At 40.6% G+C, this 25562-nt stretch overlaps 1 protein-coding gene across 1 annotated transcript; it reads left to right on the top strand.

Moving 5' to 3' along the window:
- The first annotated feature begins 866 nt into the window (after positions 1-866).
- Positions 867-23916, top strand: LOC145408264 (opioid-binding protein/cell adhesion molecule homolog). The gene is made up of 6 exons (XM_080279033.1): positions 867-1013; positions 14889-15050; positions 19832-19966; positions 21812-22025; positions 22545-22647; positions 23874-23916. The coding sequence occupies exons 1-6, from the start codon at positions 867-869 to the stop codon at positions 23914-23916; spliced, it is 804 nt and encodes a 267-aa protein (XP_080135159.1).
- The last annotated feature ends 1646 nt before the right edge of the window (positions 23917-25562 follow it).

Raw genomic sequence — 25562 nt, 5'->3', positions numbered from 1 at the left:
TTCCTGGGTTAATGCTGATGGATGGTTGGATGGCTGATGCCCACTCATCTCTGTGCTGGGCAGATATCAGAATTTAATTTTCGGTTCACGTCTCTTTTATTGCAAATGTAGTTGAGTTTCTCAAATACTGTATATAACTGACGTAATTACTTAAGTACGCAGTATGGTTAAAGTCCGTTCTTTAATAACGAACACACATAGGTAAATCTGTGGCCTCAGCGTAGTGAATAAGCCTGTATTACTCATGTTCCCAATTGATCTGTGTTTAATAACATACTTTTCTTCCACTATACGTTTGTATATAACGTCGTAGCCACCACTCCCCACCTCCACACCCTTCCCTGCCCGTCATCTTACAGAGACTGGCAAGTAGCAAGAATGGGTCTAAGTCAACATTTTTTTTTTTTTTTACCACGATTATGCATATTTAGAAGAATGCGTTTATGAGAGCATGCTGGATTACTCTCAGTATTACTGACCACACACACACACACACACACACACACACACACACACACACACACACACACACACACACACACACAGGGAGAGTTTATGTATACAACATAATTATGTTTATAGATTGATGAATAGATAGACAGATAGACGATATAGATAAATAGATAAAGATATAGATATATAAGGCAAGGAATTCGAGTCCTGATGACTGTTCCAACACGAACCTCAACTGTCATCAGCTTTCCACTTGCTGCTACAATCCTCTTCCCACAAATTAAATTACAGTTTGACAGGTTCTTGATCATAAGGTTGTGTCAAGTATGTCCTGCAGAAATAAATCACAGTTATGGCAAGGAATTCATGGTAAGTTTGTTTGTGTACCAGATGGAGTGACGAGACCCCAGCGAATGTGGGACCCAGGTCGTGATTCGCTCCTAGGGGGTGAGGGTATGGCTGCCTTTGGTCTGGAAAATGTGACGGTCACCAACCAGACGGTGCAGCTGGGATCCACTGCCTTCCTGCACTGCCAAGTGCATCACGGCGGACATCAGCAGGTCGGTACTTGGAAAAGCATGTCATTTCTAGTGTATTCTTCCTCTTACGAGACAGTTATACTGAGATTGAAGCACCCTGATAATGTCAGAATGCGTATGTGCAGTGGCTCCTTTCTTAAATTTTTTCAACCAGCAAATTTCATTATTATATTCCGCCTGCTATCAGACGACTGTATTCAACTTAGAACATACTAGTATCATGACATTTAAATAAGACGGAATGAGTGGTGAGTTCGTATCTTTGCACCTTTTCTACGAAATACTAAATTTATACTTTTTTTTGGCTAACTTCAAAAGTTTTTATTCTTTTTGGTGAAACCTGCAATAGCAAAACTACTACTACTACTACTACTACTTATAATAATAGTAGTAATAATAATAATAATAATAATAATAATAATAATAAAATCTTTTAACAGTTTAGCCATAAATTAATAAATTCGCATTTAACGTGGCAATGATCAATCAACTGAGCCCCTCCGCCTTTCTCCACTACCCTTCGTCATGATTATTTATGGAAAAGATACGAACATTAAGTGCAGCTAGCCTGCATGCCAATTTACAGTGTACATTCAGCAGCAAGACAGTGAAGTCAGATACATATTTATCTAACCGTTGGTTTTAAGTGTGTCTGTCAAAAGCTGAGAGGGCATGCTACAACTTCACATCGTCTGTTCTGAGAATAAGACTGATAGATCGAAATAAGGTATATACCGATTTTCTGACAGTCCTTTTAAAAACATCTTTGGGGATATGATGTGGCTAGATTGTATCTACATAAAGTAATGCAGTCAACACCGAAGTCAAGAGGCCAAACATATTTTCCCCCTGTCTTGTGCTTGTTTACTGACGTCAGAAATTAGGGTATTCCTTCCCCCTGCGTGATCTCAGATCGTCCGTGTGGCATGCAGTAAATAATTTTGTTAGCTGCAGTACGTTTGGAAGAGGATTTTAGAATGGCGACGAGTGATGATGTGTTACACTGTAGAGAGTTGGAAACTTTTGTGTTTCAACTGTCCAATGGATAGGCCATGACCAGTATCTGACGATATATCGGGTGGTCCATATACTGCGGCCCATTTGTCACTCACCTGGTGAATATTCCAATGTAGCGGGGACGGTTCAGTCAGAGTTACCAGTGCGGCTACACTGAATCATTTTTTTGGCTTCCCAGCGATCTCTGATAACCTTTATAATAAGCACAAATATACCCTGTTACTGGCTGTGTCATTTCGACAGGCGTGGATATTATCTCCCCAGTATTGACACCAGCTGACTGATTCGACCCACAACATAAATGCAACAAAAATGGCTCTCCTCTCCTTTCACGGATCCACCTGGTGAACAAGCCTACATCTTTTCTATCCTTAATGACCTAGAGCAGCTTGTACAGCACCCTACCCGTATCCCTGACCGCCTTGGTGAGAGCTCCAACATACTTGACCTCTTCCTCACAACTAATCCTTCTGCTTACTCTGTTAATCTTTTCTCTCCGTTGGGCTCCTCCGATCACAACCTTATTACCTTAACCTGTCCTATCACTCCAGTACGGCCTGTGGACCCTCCAGGGAAACGTCGTCTGTGGCATTTTGGAGCTGCGGACTGGGAGGCCCTCAGGCAGTACTTCTTTGATTTTCCCTGGAATGATTATTGCTTCCATGGCCGTGAGCCATCTCAGTGTGCCTTGCACATTACGGAGGTTATTCTCTCGGGCATGGAAGCATACATTCCTTTCTCATATCCTTTGACTAACGCAAGAAAGCCTTGGTTTAATCACGCTTGTTCTAATGCTGTCCGCAACAAGGAGAAGGCCTACAAAAGGTACCGGAGCCAACCCACCCCTGAATCACATAATCTTTATGTTTCTGCCCGGAATCGTGCTAAGTTTGTTCTTCGCTCTACTAAAAATAATTTCATCCATACTAAATGCTCTCAACTCTCCAACTCGAATTCTTCCCGCTCCTTCTGGCACCTTGCCAAAAATCTTTCTAACAACTTTACCTCATCATCCTTCCCTCCTCTTTTCTACTCCGATGGTTCTGTAGCTATTTCTTCTACTGATTAAGCAGATCTCTTCGCACAGACTTTCTCCTCCAATTCCACCTTAGACGGTTCCGGTGCTGTTCCTCCATCACTTCCCCACTCTGACTTCCTCATGGCTGACATTAAAACTTCTTCAGTTGATGTATTTTCTGCCATCACTGGCCTCAGTACTAACAAGGCATATGGGCCTGATGGGGTCCCTCCTGTTGTTCTCAAGAACTGTGCTTCTGTGCTTACACCCTGCCTAGGCAAACTATTTCGCCTTTGTCTGTCAACTTGTACCTTTCCTTCTTGTTGGAAGTTTGCTCTCATTCAGCCAGTCCCAAAGAAGGGTGACCATACCCAACCCTCCAACTATCGTCCAATTGCTTTAACGTCCTGTATTTCAAAAGTTTTCGAGTCAATTCTCAATAGAAAAATTTTAAGGCATCTTTCCTATCACAACCTTCTTTCCGATCGTCAGTATGGGTTCCGTCAGGGACGCTCCACTGGCGATCTCCTCACCTACCTTTCAGACTCCTGGTCATCCTCCTTTCGGGACTTTGGCGAAAGCTTTGCCATTGCACTTGACATCTCAAAGGCTTTCGATCGAGTCTGGCATAAATCTTTAATTTCCAAACTGCCCTCCTACGGTTTCTATCCTTCTATCTGTGCCTTCGTCGCTAGCTTCCTTTCTGGTCGTTCTATAGCCGCTGCTGTAGACGGCCATCGTTCTTCTCCTAGATCTATCAACAGTGGTGTTCCTCAGGGCTCTGTCCTATCACCAACTCTCTTCCTTTTATTCATCAATGATCTTCTAAGCTGTACATCTAACCCTATCCACTCATACGCTGATGACTCCACCCTTCACCTTTCCATTCGGTTCCCGCAACGCCCATCTCAACAGTTACTTCAACAAACAAGGGATGAGGCTATGGCACACCTAATGTCTGACTTGGCTCGTATCTCTGACTGGGGTAAAAATAATATGGTTGTCTTTAATGCATCTAAGACTCAGTTCTTGCACCTATCAACCCGACAAAATCTTCCACAGGTATACCCACTAATGTTTAATAATATTCAGCTTAATCCTGCATCATCCTTGAACATGCTTGGGGTTTCATTTGCTCGGGTCTTATCTTGAAAAGATCATATTACATCTCTTGTAAAATCTGCTTCCAAGAGATTGGGTGTGCTAAGCCGACTCCGCTCTTTCTTTACCCCTGCACAATTGTTGACTCTATACAGGGGTTTTATCCGCCCCTGTGTGGAGTGCAACTCTCATGTGTGGGGAGGCTCCCCACATACAGCTCTTCTCAATAGGGTGGAGTCAAAGGCTTTTCGTCTTATTAACTCCCCTCCTCTTACTGACTCCCTTCAACCTCTGTCTCTTCGCCGCACTGTTGCATCTTTATCTCTTTTCTATCGCTACTTTAATGGTCACTGCTCCTCTGAACTGTCTGCTTGCATTCCTCCACCTCTACGACGGGCGCGTAGCACCCGTCTGGCAGCAAACTCTCATCCCTTTTCTGTCCAACTCTCTAATGCAAGAGTTAACCGTTACTCCCAGTCTTTCATTTATGCAACAGGTCAGCTCTGGAACTGTCTCCCTCTGTCTGTATTTCCTGCTGCCTATGATCTCCAGTCTTTCAAACGTAGTGTGTCCAGGCATCTCAAAATGATCGGATCTTGAATTTGGCTCTCTATTGTATTTTGTTTTTCTCTTGGAGGGAACTGTTACTGCGGGCTCATGGCCTTTGGTTCCTTCTTCCTCGCATAAAAAAAAAAAAAAAAAAAAAAAAACGAACCATCGTGCATGATGAACTAAATGTCACTCATACTGTCCCAGTTATTCCCTTTCACATGGATCTTTGACTCAGATGAATAAGAAAACTCCGGATACAATCTTCCTTTTCCCCCCATACGGCAAGAGCCGCAAACAGCATGAGTAGTGGATGACGACATCCTCATATCCCCATGCACTCACGCACACAAACAAGGAGGAGGGGTACCCAGCCTTATACACCAATATCTTTTAGTTGCCCTTTACATTCACGAGGAATTATGTGGGTCTCTCTCTCTCTCTCTCTCTCTCTCTCTCTCTCTCTCTCTCTCTCTCTCTCTCTCTCAGTTATCAATGGAAGAGTCAATCCTACTTTTACAACTATCAGTGAATAATTTGAGATAATACTAAACAAGAGAACTGCGCTCCCCATCTTACAGTATCATTTTTTGCAGTTTTTATGATTTATGACATTTTTTTTTACTTCCACATGAGCAGTATGACTCATGAAGTGTTCCTTATGTTATGTATTCCATGACAACGGGCGAAACAAAAACTGCATTATTAAGGCGAAAGAAGCAGGTAAATCATTGCGTCTCAAACACCTATATCTAAAAATGAGGAGTAGCTTTGACAAACCCTCGGATACTCTCGGAATAAATGAGACCATTATATTTCCATCTGGCGCACAGCAGTCTGAATTAATGCACCGAAACCAACATTCGTTTTGCACGATTGCAACTGCACTAGTGTTTTTGTCCCAAATTATCTATTTTGAACATTTCTGAGTCCCATTCAGAACAGTGGCTCTACTTGCATTTGAAGAACATCGTTTGGCGGTGAACAGAATCTAATATGATAAACGGATCTGAATGGGATATAATGAGACGAGCTATAGCCCGTTCAGACAGTCTCTCTTTTAACTGAATAGAATTGTTTGGTAGAAATCAGAACAGAACAAGAAAATACAAATAGGTTTAAGTATGAAAAGTAAATTAAGTCTCATCGGGTAAGTCTACTGCTCTATTCCTGCTATCACCAAATTTTTTCATCGGTTGAGAGTGAGTATAGGAGCATGAGAGTCGAAACACCTTCAGTTCTCTGTTCCATCTAATGACAGATGAGTTGATTCACTAGTGCAGTGGTTCCCAAACTTTTTCTGGTCGTTACCCACATTTCATACATGATCCTTGTCCATGGCCCCCCTTCTCCAACCATAACCCATGACTACAGTGACTGTCTACACTACAGTCCTACTCTCATCATGTCCATATAAAAATCATTCTAGCAAATCCTGTAATTTTATTGATTCCATTTTTTATTTTCTCCTTTGTTAAGTATTAATATAGATATGTGTATTTTGTCTTAGCTGAATCATATATATATATATATATATATATATATATATATATATATATATATATATATATGTATATATATATATATATATATATATATATATATATAATTATTGAAATGGTACTAGAGGAATAATAAAATGCACATTAAAAAAATCCATACTTAGAGTAATTAAAAATTGCATTATTGCGAAAAGCTGATTCAGCAATTTAAAAAAATCACTGGAGTGAAAAAGTGTATTAATCCCACGCAATTTGATCTGATCTTTGAATTTTACAAATCTGATAACTTTATAATTCTGAAATGATATGCTATCATAGTGAGTCATAATTATCTGCCATGACCATGACCTTCAGTTGCGACACACCCACCTCCTCCCAGACCATTTGCTTCTGAACATTCGTGCCAGGTTCATTTTTCCTTCATTTGAATCCCCATTCCACTCAGTGTAAGTTCTCTCCACTGACTACCTACTCACTAAACTCCTTCGGTTCAGGTTATGGCCCCCTACATCTGATATATGGCCCCCAAGGGGGCCATGGCCCCCAGTTTGGGAACCACTGCACTAGTGAGTGAGTATAAAACTGTAAGTGTTTATACTGTCATTAACCCTTTCAAATTCGGGACAACTACGGTATTCTACACGGACTTGCCCCGCAGGGGACACACAATCACTGGACCAAAAATCTCTAAAGCACCCCCTATACGGTCATGAATCTCAACTAAACGCTGAATTCAAGCTATTAGTTTGACAGGGATTGTGAATGCAAAGACTGCGGTTTTATTTGGAGGTTCGGAGTTTTAAATAACGTCAACAGAATGGTTGAATGCAACGAACTTTTGACTTTTGCTCTCCAGACGGTGAGTTCTTGAGTGCTGCCCAATGGAGGGAGTAATGTGAGAGAGCGGATGACGCACTTGGCCATGGTTAAGAGGAATATGGTATAGTGATACATTAAGGTCTGTCAGAGGCTAAGTGTACATGATGGTGTACTTCGGTGTATTCACCAAGCTTGAGTTTCTGGGACTGTATTTACTAACATTCTTGAACTCAAGTTGCATATAAGATTCCTTGTTACTGTATTCTTTTATCATCACCCATACAGTTACCATGAATTTTATAAGCTAAAGTGAATGTTAAAAAAAAAAAAAAAAAAAAAAAACACTTTTAAGGACAAATTGCAAAAAAGCCCCCCCCCCTCTCTCTCTCTCTCCATCACTATCATAAAGTTAACAATGCAATAAAAATAGCACCACCATAATAAAACTCCATCAGACAGTCAGAAAATACTAGGTGAGTGAGTTGTTAGACTGGGAGATAAAATTTCGCTAAAGTTATTATATTAACAACATGCCTCAATAAAAACTTTCTCAAACTTTTATTGGAATGAAGTGGGACTTATCATTACTAGAAGATACTGTACATTAGGCGATGCAAACAGGGTGGGTTTGAAGGTAGGCTTAGAAGTGGCTATGAAGAAAAAAACTATGTTTAACGGACCAGCTCAGTCCCATTCATTAAAAATAAAAGAATATGGATAGTATCATAAGGCAAGCATTGGATACAACAGTGTTTAGTTTATCTAGTAATGGAGAAATTATCACGCTGAGAGCAAAGCCATAGCCGGTGTCGCTGGCAGACACACGAACGCATCCTGCTCTCGTGCCAAAAATTAGTTCTCTTCCTCAAGCAATTACTCATCAACACAAGACCTACAGACCTGGGGATACTTTCTTTCGCAAGAGGAAGAATTGATGAGCAAAATGATAATTAATTCGTTTCCCTAAGTTCTATACCTTCTGAGACATTAAGGTGTGAAAACCAGCAATTTTCAGCAGTTCTGGAAAATTGCCCATAGTGAGATGATGACCGAATTAAAAATACCCCGGGGTTTGGGGGTTAAAGAAGAAAAGATAGTAGAGCTGAAGCAGGGGGCTGCCAGGGACTTTCAGTAGTAGGCAAAGGACGAGGTAAGTGATGCCATCATCCTCGGGGGCTGTTGCCTTACTCCTAATGAAAGCACGTCACAATTCGTCCTCAGTTATCAGCACGTCATCAACATCGCCTGCCTTCAGTAATGCAGCCATCAGACGGAAAGTAAAGACATTTTGCTGGGAGGAGAGTGCATCTTGAATATGTGTAGTTAGGTTGCATGCTTGTGATTGTTCAGACCACGTATCAATAAGATCTTCTGCGGACTCAGCCAGACTGTGGTGGTGAGCTATGGAGGACTTTTTCCTGACAACCTTGTTTATCAGATGCACATCGATCAAACACTTGTCTGATGGTTGATGCCATCTTTCAACTTCCTTCAGGATTCAGCATGGATGCATTGCTGCGGGGCAATTAGATCATCTCTTGACACCTGGTATTGGCGCAGACAGTCAAATGTTGGTTGCCTTTGGAAAGAGAGACCATCTTCCACCAACTTCCTTTCTGCTTGGAGGATGCGCTGATCAAGTGTCCAAGTATGAGCTTCATGGGGACTTCTTTGGTGTGGTCTTGTAACACAGTGGCTGTGAAAGTCATGGGCGAAGACTACCAGGAAGGAGTATAAGTTGTCAGGTGATTTTAAATCAGATCTGGGGAAGAGGTTGGAAATGTATAAGATGTACATAGGGCAGTACTTAGGAAGAATGGTAATGCAGGTGAGTGTGAGGAGGGAAAAGTCCAGCAGGAGGGGAATAGTGGAGGCTGAGGGCATTGTGGTCTGAGATATGGAGAGGGATGGAAGAGCATCTGATGTTGGAAGGCACTAGCCCGGATGTTATGATGTGATCAAGAGCGCCACAACTAGTGTGCATGGCACCACCAGTGTCTTAGCGAGTTGGTAGAGGAGGATGTATTTTTTAGAGTAGAAGCCCATTGCGATTGTGAGTAGGGGAGACATCACCCAGAGCAGGATGTCAGGCATTCAATTCACCCATGAAGATCATGCCACGAATTGCTGAACTAGAGAAGGCAAGGAGATTAATCCTTCCGGGAGTTGAATAGTCGTTTCATAAACGGATCCTACTACTGCCCATTGTGTCCTCAAAAAGCTGAAAGGTCATATCATGGTCTACAAAGCTGCAGAGAAGTTGTTGTGGTATGGAAAAATGAATGTAACCATTGAGACAATTCGTGGCGAGGTAAACAAAAGAAATGTTGCCAGTAAGTGAGGATGCCTCTTCCCCAGGTAGAGGAAGACCAACGAAAGCTTGTTGAATATATAAACATTATATATATATATATATATATATATATATATATATATATATATATATATATATATATATATATATATAGAACATGAAGGTGATAGCGACATACATACCTCTTGAGTGCAATAAATTTTCAATGACTTCTTACTCCACAGGCATTCCAAGAGATAACATGAAGCAGCATTCGTTTAACGAATTTTTCGTTCTGGTTTCCAGGAGTCAGGCGGGGATGAGGATGTTGCATGAGCACTGTTTTGTGGTGTAGTATGTGAAAGGTCCTTTGCTGATAGGTCACTGATCCTCTCAGGGCGAGGCGATAGCATCCAGCTTCGCTGTGAGAGTGGTGACAGTAGTAATGAAAATCATGCTGAGATTCAGGAAGAGAAGCGAGTGTGTTTTCAGTGTTGGTGTGCTTACTAACCAGGTCATCAATGCATGCCGCAGTGGCATCAAAGCGTGCTGTAAGCACTGCGCACTGAGACATCAGAAAGGCAACAGCTTCATGAAGGGCAAGTACTTGTGCAGAATCGGGAGTCGAAGAAGAGGTAGGTGAGGCGGCAGCCTCTGGTGGTGGTGGTAGCGATGGTGGTACTGGTGATCAGTGAGGTAGGGCCTCTCTAGGAGTCGCGGCAGGGCTTATGCGTTTGGTACAACCAGGCCTTCTGTATCTATTCCACACCATGTCTCTTTCCTCTTTTGGCTTTTTACATTCTGCGTTAAACAATTTCTTAATCCTTGTTTTTGTTGCTTTTTGCTGAGGGATATAATTTTGGACTCCTGTTTCATATAATTCACAGAATTTTCTATATATGTCATTGATATCTTATCCTCTAAGCTCCTTTTCCCAACCTATTTCTATGAAGTACTTCTTTTGGTCATTGTAGGTGCCTTTTTTGTAGTTTAGGCTCTTTCTGTAACTTTCATTACTGCAAATTATATCATTTACAGTTTTGAAGTTGAAATTTAATATTACATGGTCGCTTTTGCCGAATGGAGGGTCATACATTACCGGTATGTTGTTGATATCATTATCTTGCGTAGCAAATATAAGATCTAGAAACGATGGATCATCAAGTCCCCTTTTTCTGGTGTTTTCCTTTACATTTTGTGTTAAGAAAAACTCCTTTACAAGATCTAGGAGCTTTTGATCGCAACAACCTTCTTAGCTTCTTACATCTAGAGTATTCAAATTTATATTTGTACTGAAGCCTCTAGTAAATATAATTCGTTCAGATTTCTCTTCCATTCTATGTAGTAGGGCTCTTAAACTCTGAATTGTACTTTCTGTCAGGTCTTCATGTTTGCCTCTTTCCCCTTTCCCAGGTGTTTAGTTTGGGTGGCGTGTATAAATTTGCTACAATTATTTTCCTTTCAGATGTGTCAGTCTCTGATGCAATCAGATGTACTTGTGATAGTATATCTATTTGTATCTCTTTGGCTTGTAGATGTTTCTTTGTTAATACCAGAACTTCTTTTTTTCAAATTTTTATCTCTTCTCCTTATATTGTAATCCTCAAAGCTTAGGGTGTCGTTTGATATCCTTAGGATTAATTTTGTTTCGGTTAGGCAAATAATATGAGGTTCCATTTCTTTGGTATAGTCTTTTGTCTCTAATAATTTGGATAACATTCCATCTACATTTGAGTACATCAACTTAAGCTTGTTGAATACATATTTGACATTTAGCCTACTTCCTTCCTTTTTCTTAGTCCCTGTTGTTTATGTACCATTTTCTTACTTGTAATCCCACTACTTTATAAAAAAAAAAAAAATCTCCTCTCTTCCTCTGATCTTTCCTCATTTTTTGTTTTTGCTTCTTCCCTTTTTTCCTTTAGTAATCCCCATTCCTCCTGAGTTAGGCAATTTTTTTAATCCATACTTTTTTTAAATTCGTGTTTTCCATGAGTTTATAAGTATTTTTCAATATTTCTTCTACGGTGTTCACACTTTGGAAGTTGCTTCCAGGGGCCTTGACTTATTTCTATAGCATTTCCCTAGCCTTTTGTGTTCCTCTTTATCTTTATCACAGATAGCCTCTGATACTTCCTTCAGTATGCTTATAATATTTACCATCTCCTTTTTCTCTCTGGAGATTCTGCATTTTTTTTTATTTTTTTGTTTGTTTATGCCAGTGATTACGAGAGATTTGTTGATATCTGCTGATTCTTTGACCAGTTTTGGATTATTTTTAATGATTTCTTTCACTTCCTTTCCAATGCATTTTTCTTCAACTCTTGTTTCTAAGTCTTTTCTTACTTTTACCATTTCAGCATACGTAGTGTGTACTTCATCTTTGCAATTTCTCATCATTTCGTTCACTTGTGTTATTTCTTTGCAATATCACTGCTTTGGTCTATCAGACTGGTTGCTTGCCTAATTGTCTCTATCATTTCTGATCACCTCCATAATACTCACTCTCATGGTTGACAACTGTACTAGACATTTCACTAGGCTTCTTTCTAAGTGAAACTACCTCAACAAACAGCTCATCTGTTATGTCTTTTTTGTATAATTCCTGTATTAATTTTTCGTTTTCATCCTTCTGCATGAATAGCTCCTTCTTAATTTCATCTATTCCTCTTTGAAAAGTTTTCTTCAGTGTATTCACTTTCTCTACTAATTTATTTTATGTTTCAATTTCAGCTAGTCCAGGGAGAAATCATTATTCTGTTTTCTACCTTTATCCCTTCTCTTAACTCCTTCCATATTCATTTTGCTAAAGATAGTACTCATCTTATTGAAAGATAATTCTTACTTAGAAAGTTAACCTTTACTTACAAATTTGCATCTCCTTGCTACCAGTCTGGTGATAATGACGACGCCCAGCTGATGTTTACGTTGTATCAACGGATTCCTTTGAATGCGCTGCCTTGGATGTAATCTGTTATTTGGACAACACCTTTTTTTGCGTATACTTTCTCTGCTATACTAGAACATCACTTAATTTAGCCTAGAGCAGAACTTGACTCATATAAAGATACTATTAGGTGTGGCATATACTGGCCAGCAGTGGCCAGTGCGGAGCGTAGTGACCTGTGTCCTCTCTCTGCCCTCTCGCCAGTATATAAGTGTGTGTGTGTGTGTGTGTGTGTGTGTGTGTGTGTGTGTGTGTGTGTGTGGGGGGGTATTACATACAACTTCTTTTTTAAGAAGTTAGAGTGGCAGGCTTTGCATTTCATCAGTTTCCTTACCCTCACTGATGCCTTCCAGCCTTTATTTGTTCGTTGCAGTCACTCTCTCTCTCTCTCTCTCTCTCTCTCTCTCCTGAATCACAAGAACTCCTTTCCTCTCCTCGTCCTCCCCATCCTGTATTACCCTCGCAAATGCCCGGTCCACTCCAGAAGCACTAAGAAATCCACTTTATATGTCAGTTGCAGGATCTCCGCCACGCAGGATCTCTCGCACACCACCATATACGTCGCCATAAGTTTTTTATCACCCGAGGAAAAGAGGTTATTTTGACGTGGGCCACAAGCTCTCTCGGAAGCCTTTACAGATCTGTTATCCTTCCTCGGCGGAATGCTTTAACCTTCAGTGTGTGAAGCCGTTAATCTTTTTAACTTCTGTTCATTTCACCAGTAGGCACCGCATTTACTCATTAACCCATTACGGTAAGCTGTTTTTCGCTACAATGATCTGACGTATTTTGTACCAATATATAGTGTCTGTGTCTAAAGCAAGTAAATTTATAGTGTTTTTACCATATTTTTGAAAAAATGGATTTACAAGAATATCCATTCATCCATCATCCACTCCTATGTTGCCCCATGAGGAGCGTAGGATCATATTCATTTTCTCTCACCAGTGAGAACAGGTGTTGCTTTACTTAAAGATAGTTTACTTATTGGTTGCAATGAAACCTAAATTTTTGTCGGTTTATGAATAACTGTATGTATATTGCAAATATGACTTCTAGCTTCGTATGTCATATGGTTAACTCCGGAGGGTTGGGTGCGAGAAAAATTGCCTCCATATTACACTGTCCTGCGCCATCAGACAACCTTCCCTACAACCCACATATCCCTAATTCATATACCTCTCCACTCCGTCCCCACGCCTCATCCTCGGCTCCCCTTTCCCCCTCTCCCCCTCCATTCACTTTCCTTGTCAACCTCTCATTATCCGTTCTCCTCATATGGCCAAATTATTTCAGGGTACATCTAACACTTTCCAACATACCGACATCAACACCACAGTGCTTTCGAACTTCTACATTTTTATGTCTGTTCACGTACTTTCAAATGTGTCTCTCCCATAACTCAAATCCACAACTTTTACTCCTGACTTGTGTCTTTCCAGCAAAATCCAAGCATCATTTCCACACATTACACTGGAGATCTAGTTACTGTATTGTTGTGCAACGACGTCTTTAGTTCCATGCCCATCTACCTGTTCCTTACGTGTGCCTTCAGTGGACCTGCAAACCAGCATTCCCTCTTTTATCTTTTCTCGCACTTCATCTCAGCTCCCGTCCTTCTTCGTCACATTACGTAAATATTTGAAGGCTCTCGTGCTCTCCACTCTCTAACCATCCACTTTCACTGTGTGCCTCGTAGCCTCAAACATATAAAAGCATACCTTTTTATGTTAGATACATTCGTTTTCAAATTTCGTTTATTACACATGCACTTCCAAACTATTATACCAATCTTACAAGCCCTGCTCATCTTATTAGAGCAATATCATCATCACAAAACAGTATGTGCATTTTTCCAAAACCCACTCTCTCTTACTATGGACTCCAGCAATCACTACTCTACCTGATATTTCCTCCATATTACTAAACGTATGCACTGTGTATAAACTAGGAGACATGACACTACTATTTCACTTCAGCATATAGATCAGGGAACACTGTTGACTTTTCTCATAAAATGACGTCTTCTCGCCCACATATATTCTTAACAGCATTCAGCAGTTCTCCAGCTACCCCATATACTCTCGGCAACTTCTACAATCCTTATCTGTTTACTTCGACATGTGCATATTCCAGGTCTACGAAGACATAATACGGATTCTTTTCCTTCTGTACATTTTCAATTACATGTCCTAGACAAAACATCTAGTATACACACTCATTCCCCTTCTTAAACCTCCTACAACTCCAACCTATTCTTCGGTTTCCCCCTAAAATTGTGTAAAAACGTATTCTACCGTATATCTTTCCCAATTCACGAAGATAAATATCCCCATGATTGCCACACATTTCTTTTTTGTTCTTTCCCATTATAATAGGGAACATTTATACCTGACTTCAAGTCCAATAGCACATCAACGTTCTTCCAGACCAGCCTGCACATTTTCCAGATTCATTCAATCTTTATCTCGCCCATAGATTTCAGCATTTCAGCACAAACTTCATCAGTTGTTGATGTTTTACCCATTTTGATTTTCTTCAGTGCATCACACATCTCCATCCTACTGATTCATTCTGTTCCTCTTGCCCCTCTATTCTCACTGGCCAATGGTGAATTAATTACTGAAAATTTTTGCAAATCTTTTACTAGGTGTCGTGGATCAGGCGGCGGGACTATCACCTGCTCACCTCTGGTCTGCACACGTACAGTACAGACCAGCGTTTTGGTGTGGTTCGTCCTGAAGACGCCGATGACTGGGCTCTGCAGATTAAATTCGTTCAGCAGCGGGACGAAGGCGCCTACGAGTGTCAGGTGGGTGGAAACTGTACAGTGGTGTAACCTGGGTGGCAAAGGAATATCAATCACTTTTATTACAATAATTAAACTTGATTGTCCAGTTGTAAGGTTAATTTAATAACCAGTTCGGTTTGCCCTTCGTCCTCATCGGAGTGTCAGTTATATATAACTGTCAGGTTTGGCCATTAAAAAGGGATGATAAAAGATAGAAAGGATGAGCCCAGCTTTGCGATGAAACATTATGGTTGTGAAAAATTTTCATGAATGTTGTATGCCTGATATTTTTCAAATGATCTACTTAACAGCTATCTCCTTATTACTTTCCTATGTGTTGTCAACTTTTTTTGTTTTTAAGTTAAAGCCAAATTATATCACTGAAGAGTGTTGAAGTCCACCCAAATCCTGGTTTTACACCTTTATATTCAGTATATCATACATCCTTCCCTGGTTTTTGTCATACCATGGCATTTTACTGTGGTCGACGGATACTGTCTCTAGTAATATATTCAGAAATGGCCGACTACTTCTTGAGATTCTCAGAGCAAGAAACCCACTTTTCCAGTGACCAACACTGAAACTGAAATACGTTTGTCCATGATCTCCCTCTTTTAACTTTGAAACGCAGTCTCCTTTTTCAATGCTGAACTGTAACAAAAGATTAGAGTATACCAATCGCGAAGAAATGGCATGGAAATCATAGGCAACACTACGCTGTTGCAACCCTTCAGCTGACCAAGCACATACCCTCCCCCTTCACCTATCTGCACACCTAACCAAGCGCAAAACGAACGGCTTTCACCCCTCCCAAGCAACCTTTTCTTTTAAAGGTGGGTGTATGGAGAACGCGTTGAGGACACAACCTGGGCCCTTCAGATTCCTTGTGCAAGTCGCATTGAAATATCTGGAGAATTACTTATTATTATTATTATTTTTCTTTTTTATTATTTAGAAAAAGCTACTTAAAGACACAGCATTGTATCTACCACAAGGTACCGCAATACTAAAGGACACATTACTTTATGAAATTTCGTGACTCCATAGTGCATGCTTTCTGAGTTGTTGCCTGGAACCTAAATCCCTACCCCCAGCCAGCCTCCACGCCACCCAACTCTACGGACGGACACCTACTGATCCCAGTGCCAACAGCACCCTTCTCTGACTTTGTCAGGTGGAGGGTAAAAATGTATAGCCATAATGACGTTATTTTTGTCACTGAGGGGAGTGGGAAAGAAATGCTAAAGGACGAAAATCTATGTTAAGTGAAGACTAATGAGCCGCAATGTTTGTGTGAAATCGAGTACGAACAATCATATAAATTAACGACCGCTAATACGAACTACAGTGTTTGTGTCACATCGAATACGAACTGTCATACAGAATAGAAACCACTAATACCTTTGAAAGGTAAAAAACGGTTTATCTGAAACTGAATGAACTGTTACATACTGTAATAAGCGATACTAAAAACAAATGCAAACTGTTATGTAAAGAGAGATTCAAACCGAAATTAATCAACAATAATGAATTCCTCTCGATAATGGATTTAAGTTTGAGAAAAGAAAAAATAAAATATATTAACCTGATCATCAGATTTATGAATGTAATAAGAAAACCCTGTCAACTAGCCTCGGAAATACTGATGTAGACACAAAAAAGGTAAAGCTAACCAGCTTCAGTAGATGCTTTTGCCTGCATGACTGTAAGTGCCATCTCACTGAGTACCATAGATTAGCCTTTGTAACCCACAGTAAAGCATATATATTTGCAAGAGACTCATTTATGAATCAAAAACAGCAGGATATATAAAAATATATTTTACAAAGACCACAAGGGGGCTTAAGGAAGATGTTGCTTGAATTAATAATTCTTTACCATTAATCCAATAAAGTTTCAGTGAGACGTTACAAATTCATCACAATTGATGGTCTTTCTCAATGTTCTGTACCGTTAACGCCCCTAGATGTTTCAAAGAATTTTATCGAAATGAAATTTCATAAGAACTATATAACTTTACTATGAAATATAATTACATTCTTCTGTTGATTATTACTTTTGGTGGCATCTTGATTAGTAATATAACGACAGAGAGACTCTACAAGGTTATGATAGAAAAGATGTTTTTTTTTTTTTTTGTCAAATAGTTTCAAGAGCTTTAGAAATACAGGATGTTAAAGTAATTGGACGATAGTTAGACGGCTATGAATGGTCACTCTTCTTTGGGATGTGCTGAAAGATAGCAAACTGCCAGCAAGAAGGAAAGGTACAAGCTGACAAAGACTAAACAGTTTAACTAGGCATGGTGGCCCAGATGCACCGTTTGAGGACGGCAGGAGAGACCCCATCAGGTACACTTGTTAGTACTGAGGCCAGAGATGCCAGAAAGTATATCAGATGAAGACATTTAATGTAAGGCATGAGGAAGACGGGTGGGGGGGGGGAGTGGTGGAGGAAAAGCACCAGAAACGTCCAAGGTGGAACTAGAGTAGAAGGTCTGAGCAAAGAGTTCTGCTTTTGCAGTACGAGTAGAAGAAACAGGCACAGGCGTGGAGAAGAGGAGGAAAGGATGATTAAGTAAAGTTGTTAGAAAGGTTTCTACCAAGGTGCCAAAAGGAGCGGAAAGAATTTGAGTCAGAGTTTAGAGCATTTAGTATGAATGAAATTCTTCTTGGCAGACCAAGGAAAAGATTTAGCATTGTTTCGGACAGACATAAAAGACATGAGATTCAGGGGTATGTTGGCTTAGAACTTCTTGTTGTGGACAACATTAGAACATGCGTGGCTAAACCAAGAATACTTGCACCGGGCATAGGATAAAAGAAAGGAATATATACTTCCATGCCAAAAGAATAATCTCCATAATGTGTGATTCACACTCAGAAGGCATTCGGCCATGGAAGCAATAATATTCCAGGGATAATTAAAGAAGTACTGCCTGAGGACATCCCAATCAGCAGCTCCAAAGTGCCTCAGCCTCTGCTTCTTGGGAGGGTCAGCAGGCCTTGCTGGAGCCATAGGACAGGTTAAGGTAAAATGGGTGTAATCGGAGAAGCCCAATGGAGAGAAAAAAAAATAACAGCATAAGCAGAAGGATTAGTTGTAAGGAAGAGGTCATGTATGTTGGAACCCTCTCCAAGAGAATCAGGGATATGGATAAAGTTCTATACAAACTGCTCAATGTCATTAAGGATAGAAAACATGCAGGCTTCTTCACCAGTGTCGTCGGTGAAAGGATTGGAGAGCCAAAGGTTGTGGTGAACGTTGAAATACCCTAGAATGGAGATTTCATCGAAAAGAGAAATTGACAGGATGTGTTCCATCTTAGAAGTAAGACAGGCAAAGAATTTTTCATGGCCAGTAGAATTAGGGGATAAGTACACAGCACAGATATATTGTCATAGAATGACAGGATAGCCGAATCCAGAGAGTAGAGAATTGTATGCAACACAGATAAATTTAGTCAGTGAATGGCAGGACAGCAGAAGCCAAAGAGTTGAGAATTAAGAAGTTTCAGGTTCTGGAACACGAGGACAAGATATGCTGTTGCATACATATACACAACACCCACCTTTTTCTTGGAGTGATTATAAAGTAGGAGGATACAGAGGAGGGTTTGCTATCAGTCGCCTCAGACAGCTGAGTCTCAGTGAGGAAGAGGTGAGGCTTAGATGAGGAGATGGTGTTCAACAGAGAAAATTAGAGGAAAGGCCACGAATGATGCAGAAATGAACTTGGAGTGAGTCAGATAGTGGTTCCATGCATCTCACTTGGCCGTCACCAGGAGAGGGGCGGATCGAGGGGGCTCCCAGGGGACTCTGGAGCTGGATACCGAGATGCCCTGTTTTCTGAATTTCGAATTGAAAGTTTGGTGAGTAATATGCATGTAGCTTGGTGTTGACGGAGCATTTGTACAAGAGATTATGCTGGCCTACACTCTATGTTACTGAGATGCTTAAAACTTTCAGCAAAGAGGAATAGTCAAAAGCAGATTCCGGGGGCTGATGAAACGAGAGCTCCAGCTCTCCCTATTATCAGCTTTCCATCGACCTTGGGAGTACCGCCTTGGCGACTGGTGCAACAATTTACTGCCAGAATCTCTCTCTCTCTCTCTCTCTCTCTCTCTCTCTCTCTCTCTCTCTCTCTCTCTCTCTCTTCTCAACGGGTGTCCCAGCAGGATTAAGATAAGGAAAAGATCCTCACCCCGTCTCTCTCACGGCATGAGTAATTCAAATTTCTGTTACCTCTCAACTGAAGATGGAAATTGACTCGATATAGATCGGAGGCCGCCGAAGGAAGCCTTTAAGCGTATATAATATAACCATGTTTTTACTGCCATTAAAGTGCCAAAATTGTACGACTTCGTGGTAAAATACGAGAATAACGGTGTCACCGCATTGCAGAGGCTATTAAGCACAACCATCCTGGTACTGTGACTGAGTTGCAGTATTGTGTCACTCCAGCTGGTGTCGACGGTGACGCGGCAGTAGTGTACGTAATAAAAGAAAAAATATTACCATATTAAAGAAGCCAACTTCTTTAACCAGAAGACATTTTTTGATTGCTTGCTTCCTTCAGATGACTGTATTCAACTTAAGATCTCATGCACATAACGGAGAGGATAGAGTACATCTAATCTCTTCAGTACGGAAAAATTGCTCCTACACTTGATATATTCCTAAAGAGCAAGAATAGCACTATACTGTACAGTGGCTTCGGATTCGAGGTCCTAGATAAGTAAATAAATGTAGTCATCCTTGAACCGATGCTAAGGTGTGAACAACTCCTCCTCTCTGCTGCAGGTGTCGACGGTGACGGGTCGATACGGGTACCTGGTGAACCTGGCTGTGGTGGTGCCCGAGGCTGTCATTTCAGGATCACCAGAGAGGCACGTCCAGGCAGGATCCACCATCTCACTCCTATGCGTCATTCACGGGGTAAGTTAGTTGCTTAGAGAGAGAGAGAGAAGGGGGGGGGGGAACGGGGAGACAGAGAGATTTAAAGCATTTGTTTGTTTTCAGAAGGGGTTTCTCGTTACAGAACTTAAATCACAGTGGGCTGACATGCAAAAATAGATACTGAGGACCTCTGAACATAAACTGAAAAGAATGAAAGCCAGAGCACGGCTTTCCGATTCTGACGCCTATCTACCTATATTCATTTAGTGTTAAACTGGTCTTACATATCCATTTCTCCAACTTCAGGTCTGGGATTTTGCAAGAAATTATTGCCAGAATGTGATGCTGATAACGAAGTAGTGCTGTGGAAAGGATACAGAGCCGTAGTATTGTCTTACTCCACCATTCAGCTTATTAGTGAAAAGCAGCAATTTACCTTCCTCACTGCTGGAATTATTCACAACATTACTTATGCTCTTGAACACTCACACTTTTATTTTACTCATATATACGGGTATTCCATTCAGTATCAGGCTACAGCTACAGTTCATTCCGTTTCCCTTCAGATGCTGTCACTTTCGTCATTCACTCACAATATCAAAGTTTTAAACCAGACTCGTTAACTTTTCAGCATTTTCCTGCGTCATCTCCAAATGTAAGTGCAGGAAGTCAGGAAGCTCCGACTCCTTACCCCCTTTCTTCAGGTCCGTTCCCTAAGGGCGCGTCCACAAGTACTGTCGAACATATGTTGGCAACACCGCAGGCAACATGTTCGGGAACATGTTTGCAGCAGCATTTGGACAGATGTATGCAAACATGTTTCAATGCAGCTTCGAACAGTGACAGCAGAGGCGATGAGATAAGTGTGACCATACCAGGCAGCTGTGACTTCATGATTTTGCCAACATGATCTGGACGCTGCTGTTCCCAATATGTTTGCAGCGTGTTCGTTACTGTGTTGCTTACATGTTGCCGGCACTTGTTCGAGCACACGTGTGGACTCGCCCTTAACAAGTGTTCTCAGTTTGACCTTTGTAATTCCTATATCAGTATACATTTTAATCTTCATTGAAGATATTACACGTCTCTGGTTCAAATCAACAGTTAAGGTGAACCTCTCACTAAGTGCACCATTCTCTCTCACATATGCTGCTCAGATATATATATATATATATATATATATATATATATATATATATATATATATATATATATATATATATATATATATATATTACAGATAAATTATATTCGCTGATGATTCCACCCTTCACTTTTCCATTCGCTTCCCGCAACGTCCATCTCAGCAGTTACTTCAATAAACAAGGGATAAGGCAATGGGACACCTAATGTCTGACTTGGCTCGTATCACTGACTGGGGTAAAAATAATCTTGTTTTTAATGCATCAAAGACTCCGTTCTTACATCTATCAACCCAACAAAATCTTCCACAGGAGTACCCACTAATGTTTAAAGGTCGTTGTTTTTTTCTGTAAATTATATAAGAATTATTGTCTATTAGTATCCCTTTCAACCTTGAAACCTTCTTTGCCAGTTTCTCAGCGTACAATACCAGATGTGTGGATATTGTTGCGAAATTTTGGTAGACATGCCTGACATAATAAGGATAGCGTGCAGTGAAATACCCATGAAACACACTCTGAATGCTACCAACACACTCTTACGCATAAAACTATTCTCTCAGTGCTCAAGGCCTGGAGTTTCCGCAATTTATCATTGGTACAAAAAGAGCAACTACTAGCAACATTTTCTTTCACACAAAAAATATTCTTTCACTGTTCTGGTGTTGGTGATGCCACTGATCATTTTTTTTTTTTATAAACGCTCTATAACACACACAAAATATTTTTCTTTGCTATTTAGGGACTGGAGTTGCCACAGATCATTTTTTGGTACCACAACAACCACATGGTGAACTACGACCAGAGCCGCGGCGGCACCACGGTCACCATGGACAACCAGGACCCCACCACCTCCCGCCTGACCATCAACGGCACCACCAGCAGGGACTCGGGCAACTACACTTGCAGTGCCGTAAACACTCAGCCGGATTCCGTCACAGTCTTTGTCTCTCAAGGTATCTCTCATATGTGTTTCATACTGAAATGTGAAGCAATCGGATGTGCCAAAAATGTTGTAATAATTAAATAGAAAGAAGCAAATGTTTGTCACTACATTTTACAGTACCACTGTTTCGGATTGATAATAGATAGGTTGCTTTGATGCACTGTATGCGTATATCTAGTGTACTGTTAATTGATGCTGATAAATAGGTTGCTTTGGTGCATTGTATGTGTACTGTATATCTGGTGTATTGTTAACTGATATCGGAAACGGATATATTTTGACGCAAACTATTCGATAGTGTAGATCGGGGTAAACGCTGGAAGAACACCCAGCTTCACTGGACCACATTCTGGCCATTCCACCTTTCAGTCCCAGACATAATTTAGGAGACAGTGAGAAACGGAATGGCTGGAACGTGGGTATATTAGAGGAGGTATTCTTCTTCCAGCTTCTATCTCAACATCAAAGCATGTTCGATTCCGACCTTAGTGTGACAAGGCCCTTAGAAATACGTTTCTTCTACACACAGGTGATAAAACTGAGGCCATCCGAAGGCTGGGTTCCGGCAGCAGCTGTCTTGGAAATGTCAGTGGGGTCACGTTTTTGCACATGATGTGGACGCAGCTACTTCTGTTTAGCGTTCAATACTTATTGGAATGCTTAGGAACTTGATGATGTAGATATCTGGCTGAGTAACGTGCTGTCTCACTCACTGTTCCGTCTCCACACCCTGCTTCTCCCATCTGAGTGGAGTCACGCGGAGTACAAACTGCTACAGTGAGCCCAACACCAGGACTTGACCTCGCGTCCTCACTGTGTCACTAACTTGCGGGGACACTGAGTCCTTATATGTTCCGGTGATAAGTGTATATTTTGTGAGGTGAACTGTTTGAAAAAGGAGTGATCCATCGGTTACAAACATTTCTTCACAATACACGTAAGTGGCTAACTGCTGTAACGAAGGAGTTCAAGAACTTGCTTTTGAACAGAGAGAACACGTTGGATAAGGTACATAGGATGACTTCATAATGCAACGCTCAAGTTTACCCTAATATTAATGTTTCGAAGTTAAGTAAGAATAAATTTTGTACGATATTAATCGATCCAGTTAAAAATAAACGGATAACACGCTATATATATATCCCCAAATAAACAGTATGTGTGTATTCTGTGTATAAGTATTAACTTAAGATATACTGTAGAGATTAAGACAAAAAAACATGATTTCTTCAGTTTTAAGCAGTGGCGAATGTAAGCAATATAAATTCAGAAAAGCAAGGCTTGGTTAACTGAGAAAACCATTTGGATCCACACAACTGAACATCATCACCTACAAAGAGGACCGTGCAATGAAAGACAAAGACCTGGATCCAGGTAAAAAAAAAAAAAAAAAAAAAAAAAAAAAAAAAAAAAGGAAAAGGAGACAAAAAAAAAAAAAAGGAAAAGGAGAAAAAAAAAAAAACTATTGTATTACTTTGCAGTAAGTACAAGGAACGCAGTCTACAGGAATTTGGTGTGTCTCTCCTTTTTCCTGGAAAAAAAAATCGTCTTATAATAAAGAAGGAAATGATCATATGTTTGTTCTTGTAGACCTTAACTCTCTACAGCCAAGACATCATCTCATAATCACAACAGTCAGCAAGAGAAGTGCGCCTAACTCTAAGTCTCGTTATGTTTAATTTCTTGCCCATGGAGAATCATGCAGTTGGTGTTGAGGTAAATAGTCTTACTTGGTAAATGAATGAGGAATACCCCAAAACGCCAAATACACCAATGCTACCATAATATGTCAGTGAAAAAACCTAATGCCTGGTGCAAGACTTGAATATTTTTAATTAATTTGTGTTCTTTCCCATAGCATTGAAAGCACCTCACGAGCCATCAAGCTGGGTATCAGTTGAATATCGTTACCTAGCAAGAGAACCAGGAAAACCAAAAAGCACATTATTAAACCTGAGATCGCGAAGGTCAAAGTTAGTCCCTGTTGCTGACATAGTATTTAAAGGCAAGACTTTCCTACACCATTGGTACTTGGGTTGTATAAACCAGGTGTGATGCAAGCTAAGTATTCCACTTTTCACACGTGTTTTAAAAACTGACCCATATACGAGTAAACACAGGGGCTTGCCTGCTACCTCATGCACTTAGGTTTAACTACTTCAGCCTGATGACGTAGTTTTCTTTCTTCCTTTGGGCGACTTTATTCAGGTTAAGGGAGGCTTTTCGAAATGGAGGGGTTTGGTGCAGCCATCAATAGTCCTTTCACTTCAATAGATCTCCCTTGAGGTGAATAGAACCGTCTGCAGGTAACAAACGAACTAATGCTTCATCTTAGTGAAGGAGTTCATAAGAGGGGCACTATTGTGGTGAGTATGAGGCAGAAAACCCACTGTATAACTTGTTTCTTGTCGATAAATTTGTGTTTTTTACCTTTTTTTCCGTATCATATAAACCATACATTTGAAAATTTACTGAATTTTATTTCTTATCCCTGAAACCAAACACTGCCAAATACGTGACTATCCACCATCAAGACAGCCACCACAAAAATCTCCTGTGAGGACGACACAGTGCATTTAAAATTTCCTAGCGATGATCCCCATCTACACACACACACACACACACACACACACACATAATTCTACAAACAAGTTTTTCTCAGGTTAATCGACAACAGTCTTTATACCAACGTATTTTGAATAAAGCTATTTGATTGCCGAGGACATTGTGTATTTTTAAGTAAATGTAACACTGTCGTTAGTGAAGACACCCTGACTTGTGCTGTCTGTCGGTCAAGTATTATGCAATATTCTGTTAAGTGCGTCGGTCAAGCGTTACTCAATATTCTGTTCATTATCATCATCATCAGGACCTCCTTTCCCACCTAGGGCAGGGTAAGGAGTAGCAACGTCCAGACAGCCCAGACTTGCCCAGTCCAATAGACCACGCTTCCATTCACTTACTATTCAAGCCCTCGGAATCCTGGCTCTATCTGATACGCCAAAAACATTCACCACGTTCTGTAGCTTTACCTAAACGTATCCTATAGACTCAGTCCGGACGATGTCACGTTAAAAAGGGATGCCAAATCCCTGATCATGCGCTTCTTACAAAATAAATCCAGGCAGCTCGATCTCTTGTCAGTCCCCTAGCCTCACCAACTTCCAAACCTCTCTTCCTCACATACTCATTCACCATATCCCTACATCTTCTCTCTGGCCTACCTCGCCTTCTCTCTCCTTCAAATTCGCTCAGATATATCTTTTTTACCACTCGGTTGTTGTCCATTCTCCTCACATGATCATACCATCTCAGTACACTCTCTTTGATTCTTGTGTCACAGACTTCCTCACTCCACATGATTCACGAATCGCATTATTTCGTATCCTATCCACTCTCTGTAATCCACATACATTCCTCAGCAATCCCATATCCACTGCTCTCACTCTTGACTTTTCAGTTCCATGCCACGCCATGGTCTGACATCCATCTGTTAAAGTTGGCACTAACACTCCTTCATGCAAGCCTCGGGCAGCTAAAACACTAA

The sequence above is a fragment of the Coenobita brevimanus genome, chromosome 76 (genome assembly GCF_032717465.1).
Source record: "Coenobita brevimanus isolate Jiangsu-jjx chromosome 76, ASM3271746v2, whole genome shotgun sequence".
In the NCBI taxonomy this organism is placed as follows: Eukaryota; Metazoa; Arthropoda; class Malacostraca; order Decapoda; family Coenobitidae; genus Coenobita; species Coenobita brevimanus.
Note: the sequence above shows the minus strand (reverse complement) of the source record. Positions and strands in the feature narration are given on the sequence as shown.

Coding starts and splice junctions, on each gene's coding strand:
- LOC145408264 (XM_080279033.1), top strand. CDS start 867: ATGTGGGACCCAGGTCGTGATTCGCTCCTAGGGGGTGAGGGTATGGCT. Junction 15,051..19,831: donor AAGGCGCCTACGAGTGTCAG/GTGGGTGGAAAC, acceptor TCTCTGCTGCAG/GTGTCGACGGTGACGGGTCG. Junction 22,648..23,873: donor ATGTGGACGCAGCTACTTCT/GTTTAGCGTTCA, acceptor TCTTTCCCATAG/CATTGAAAGCACCTCACGAG.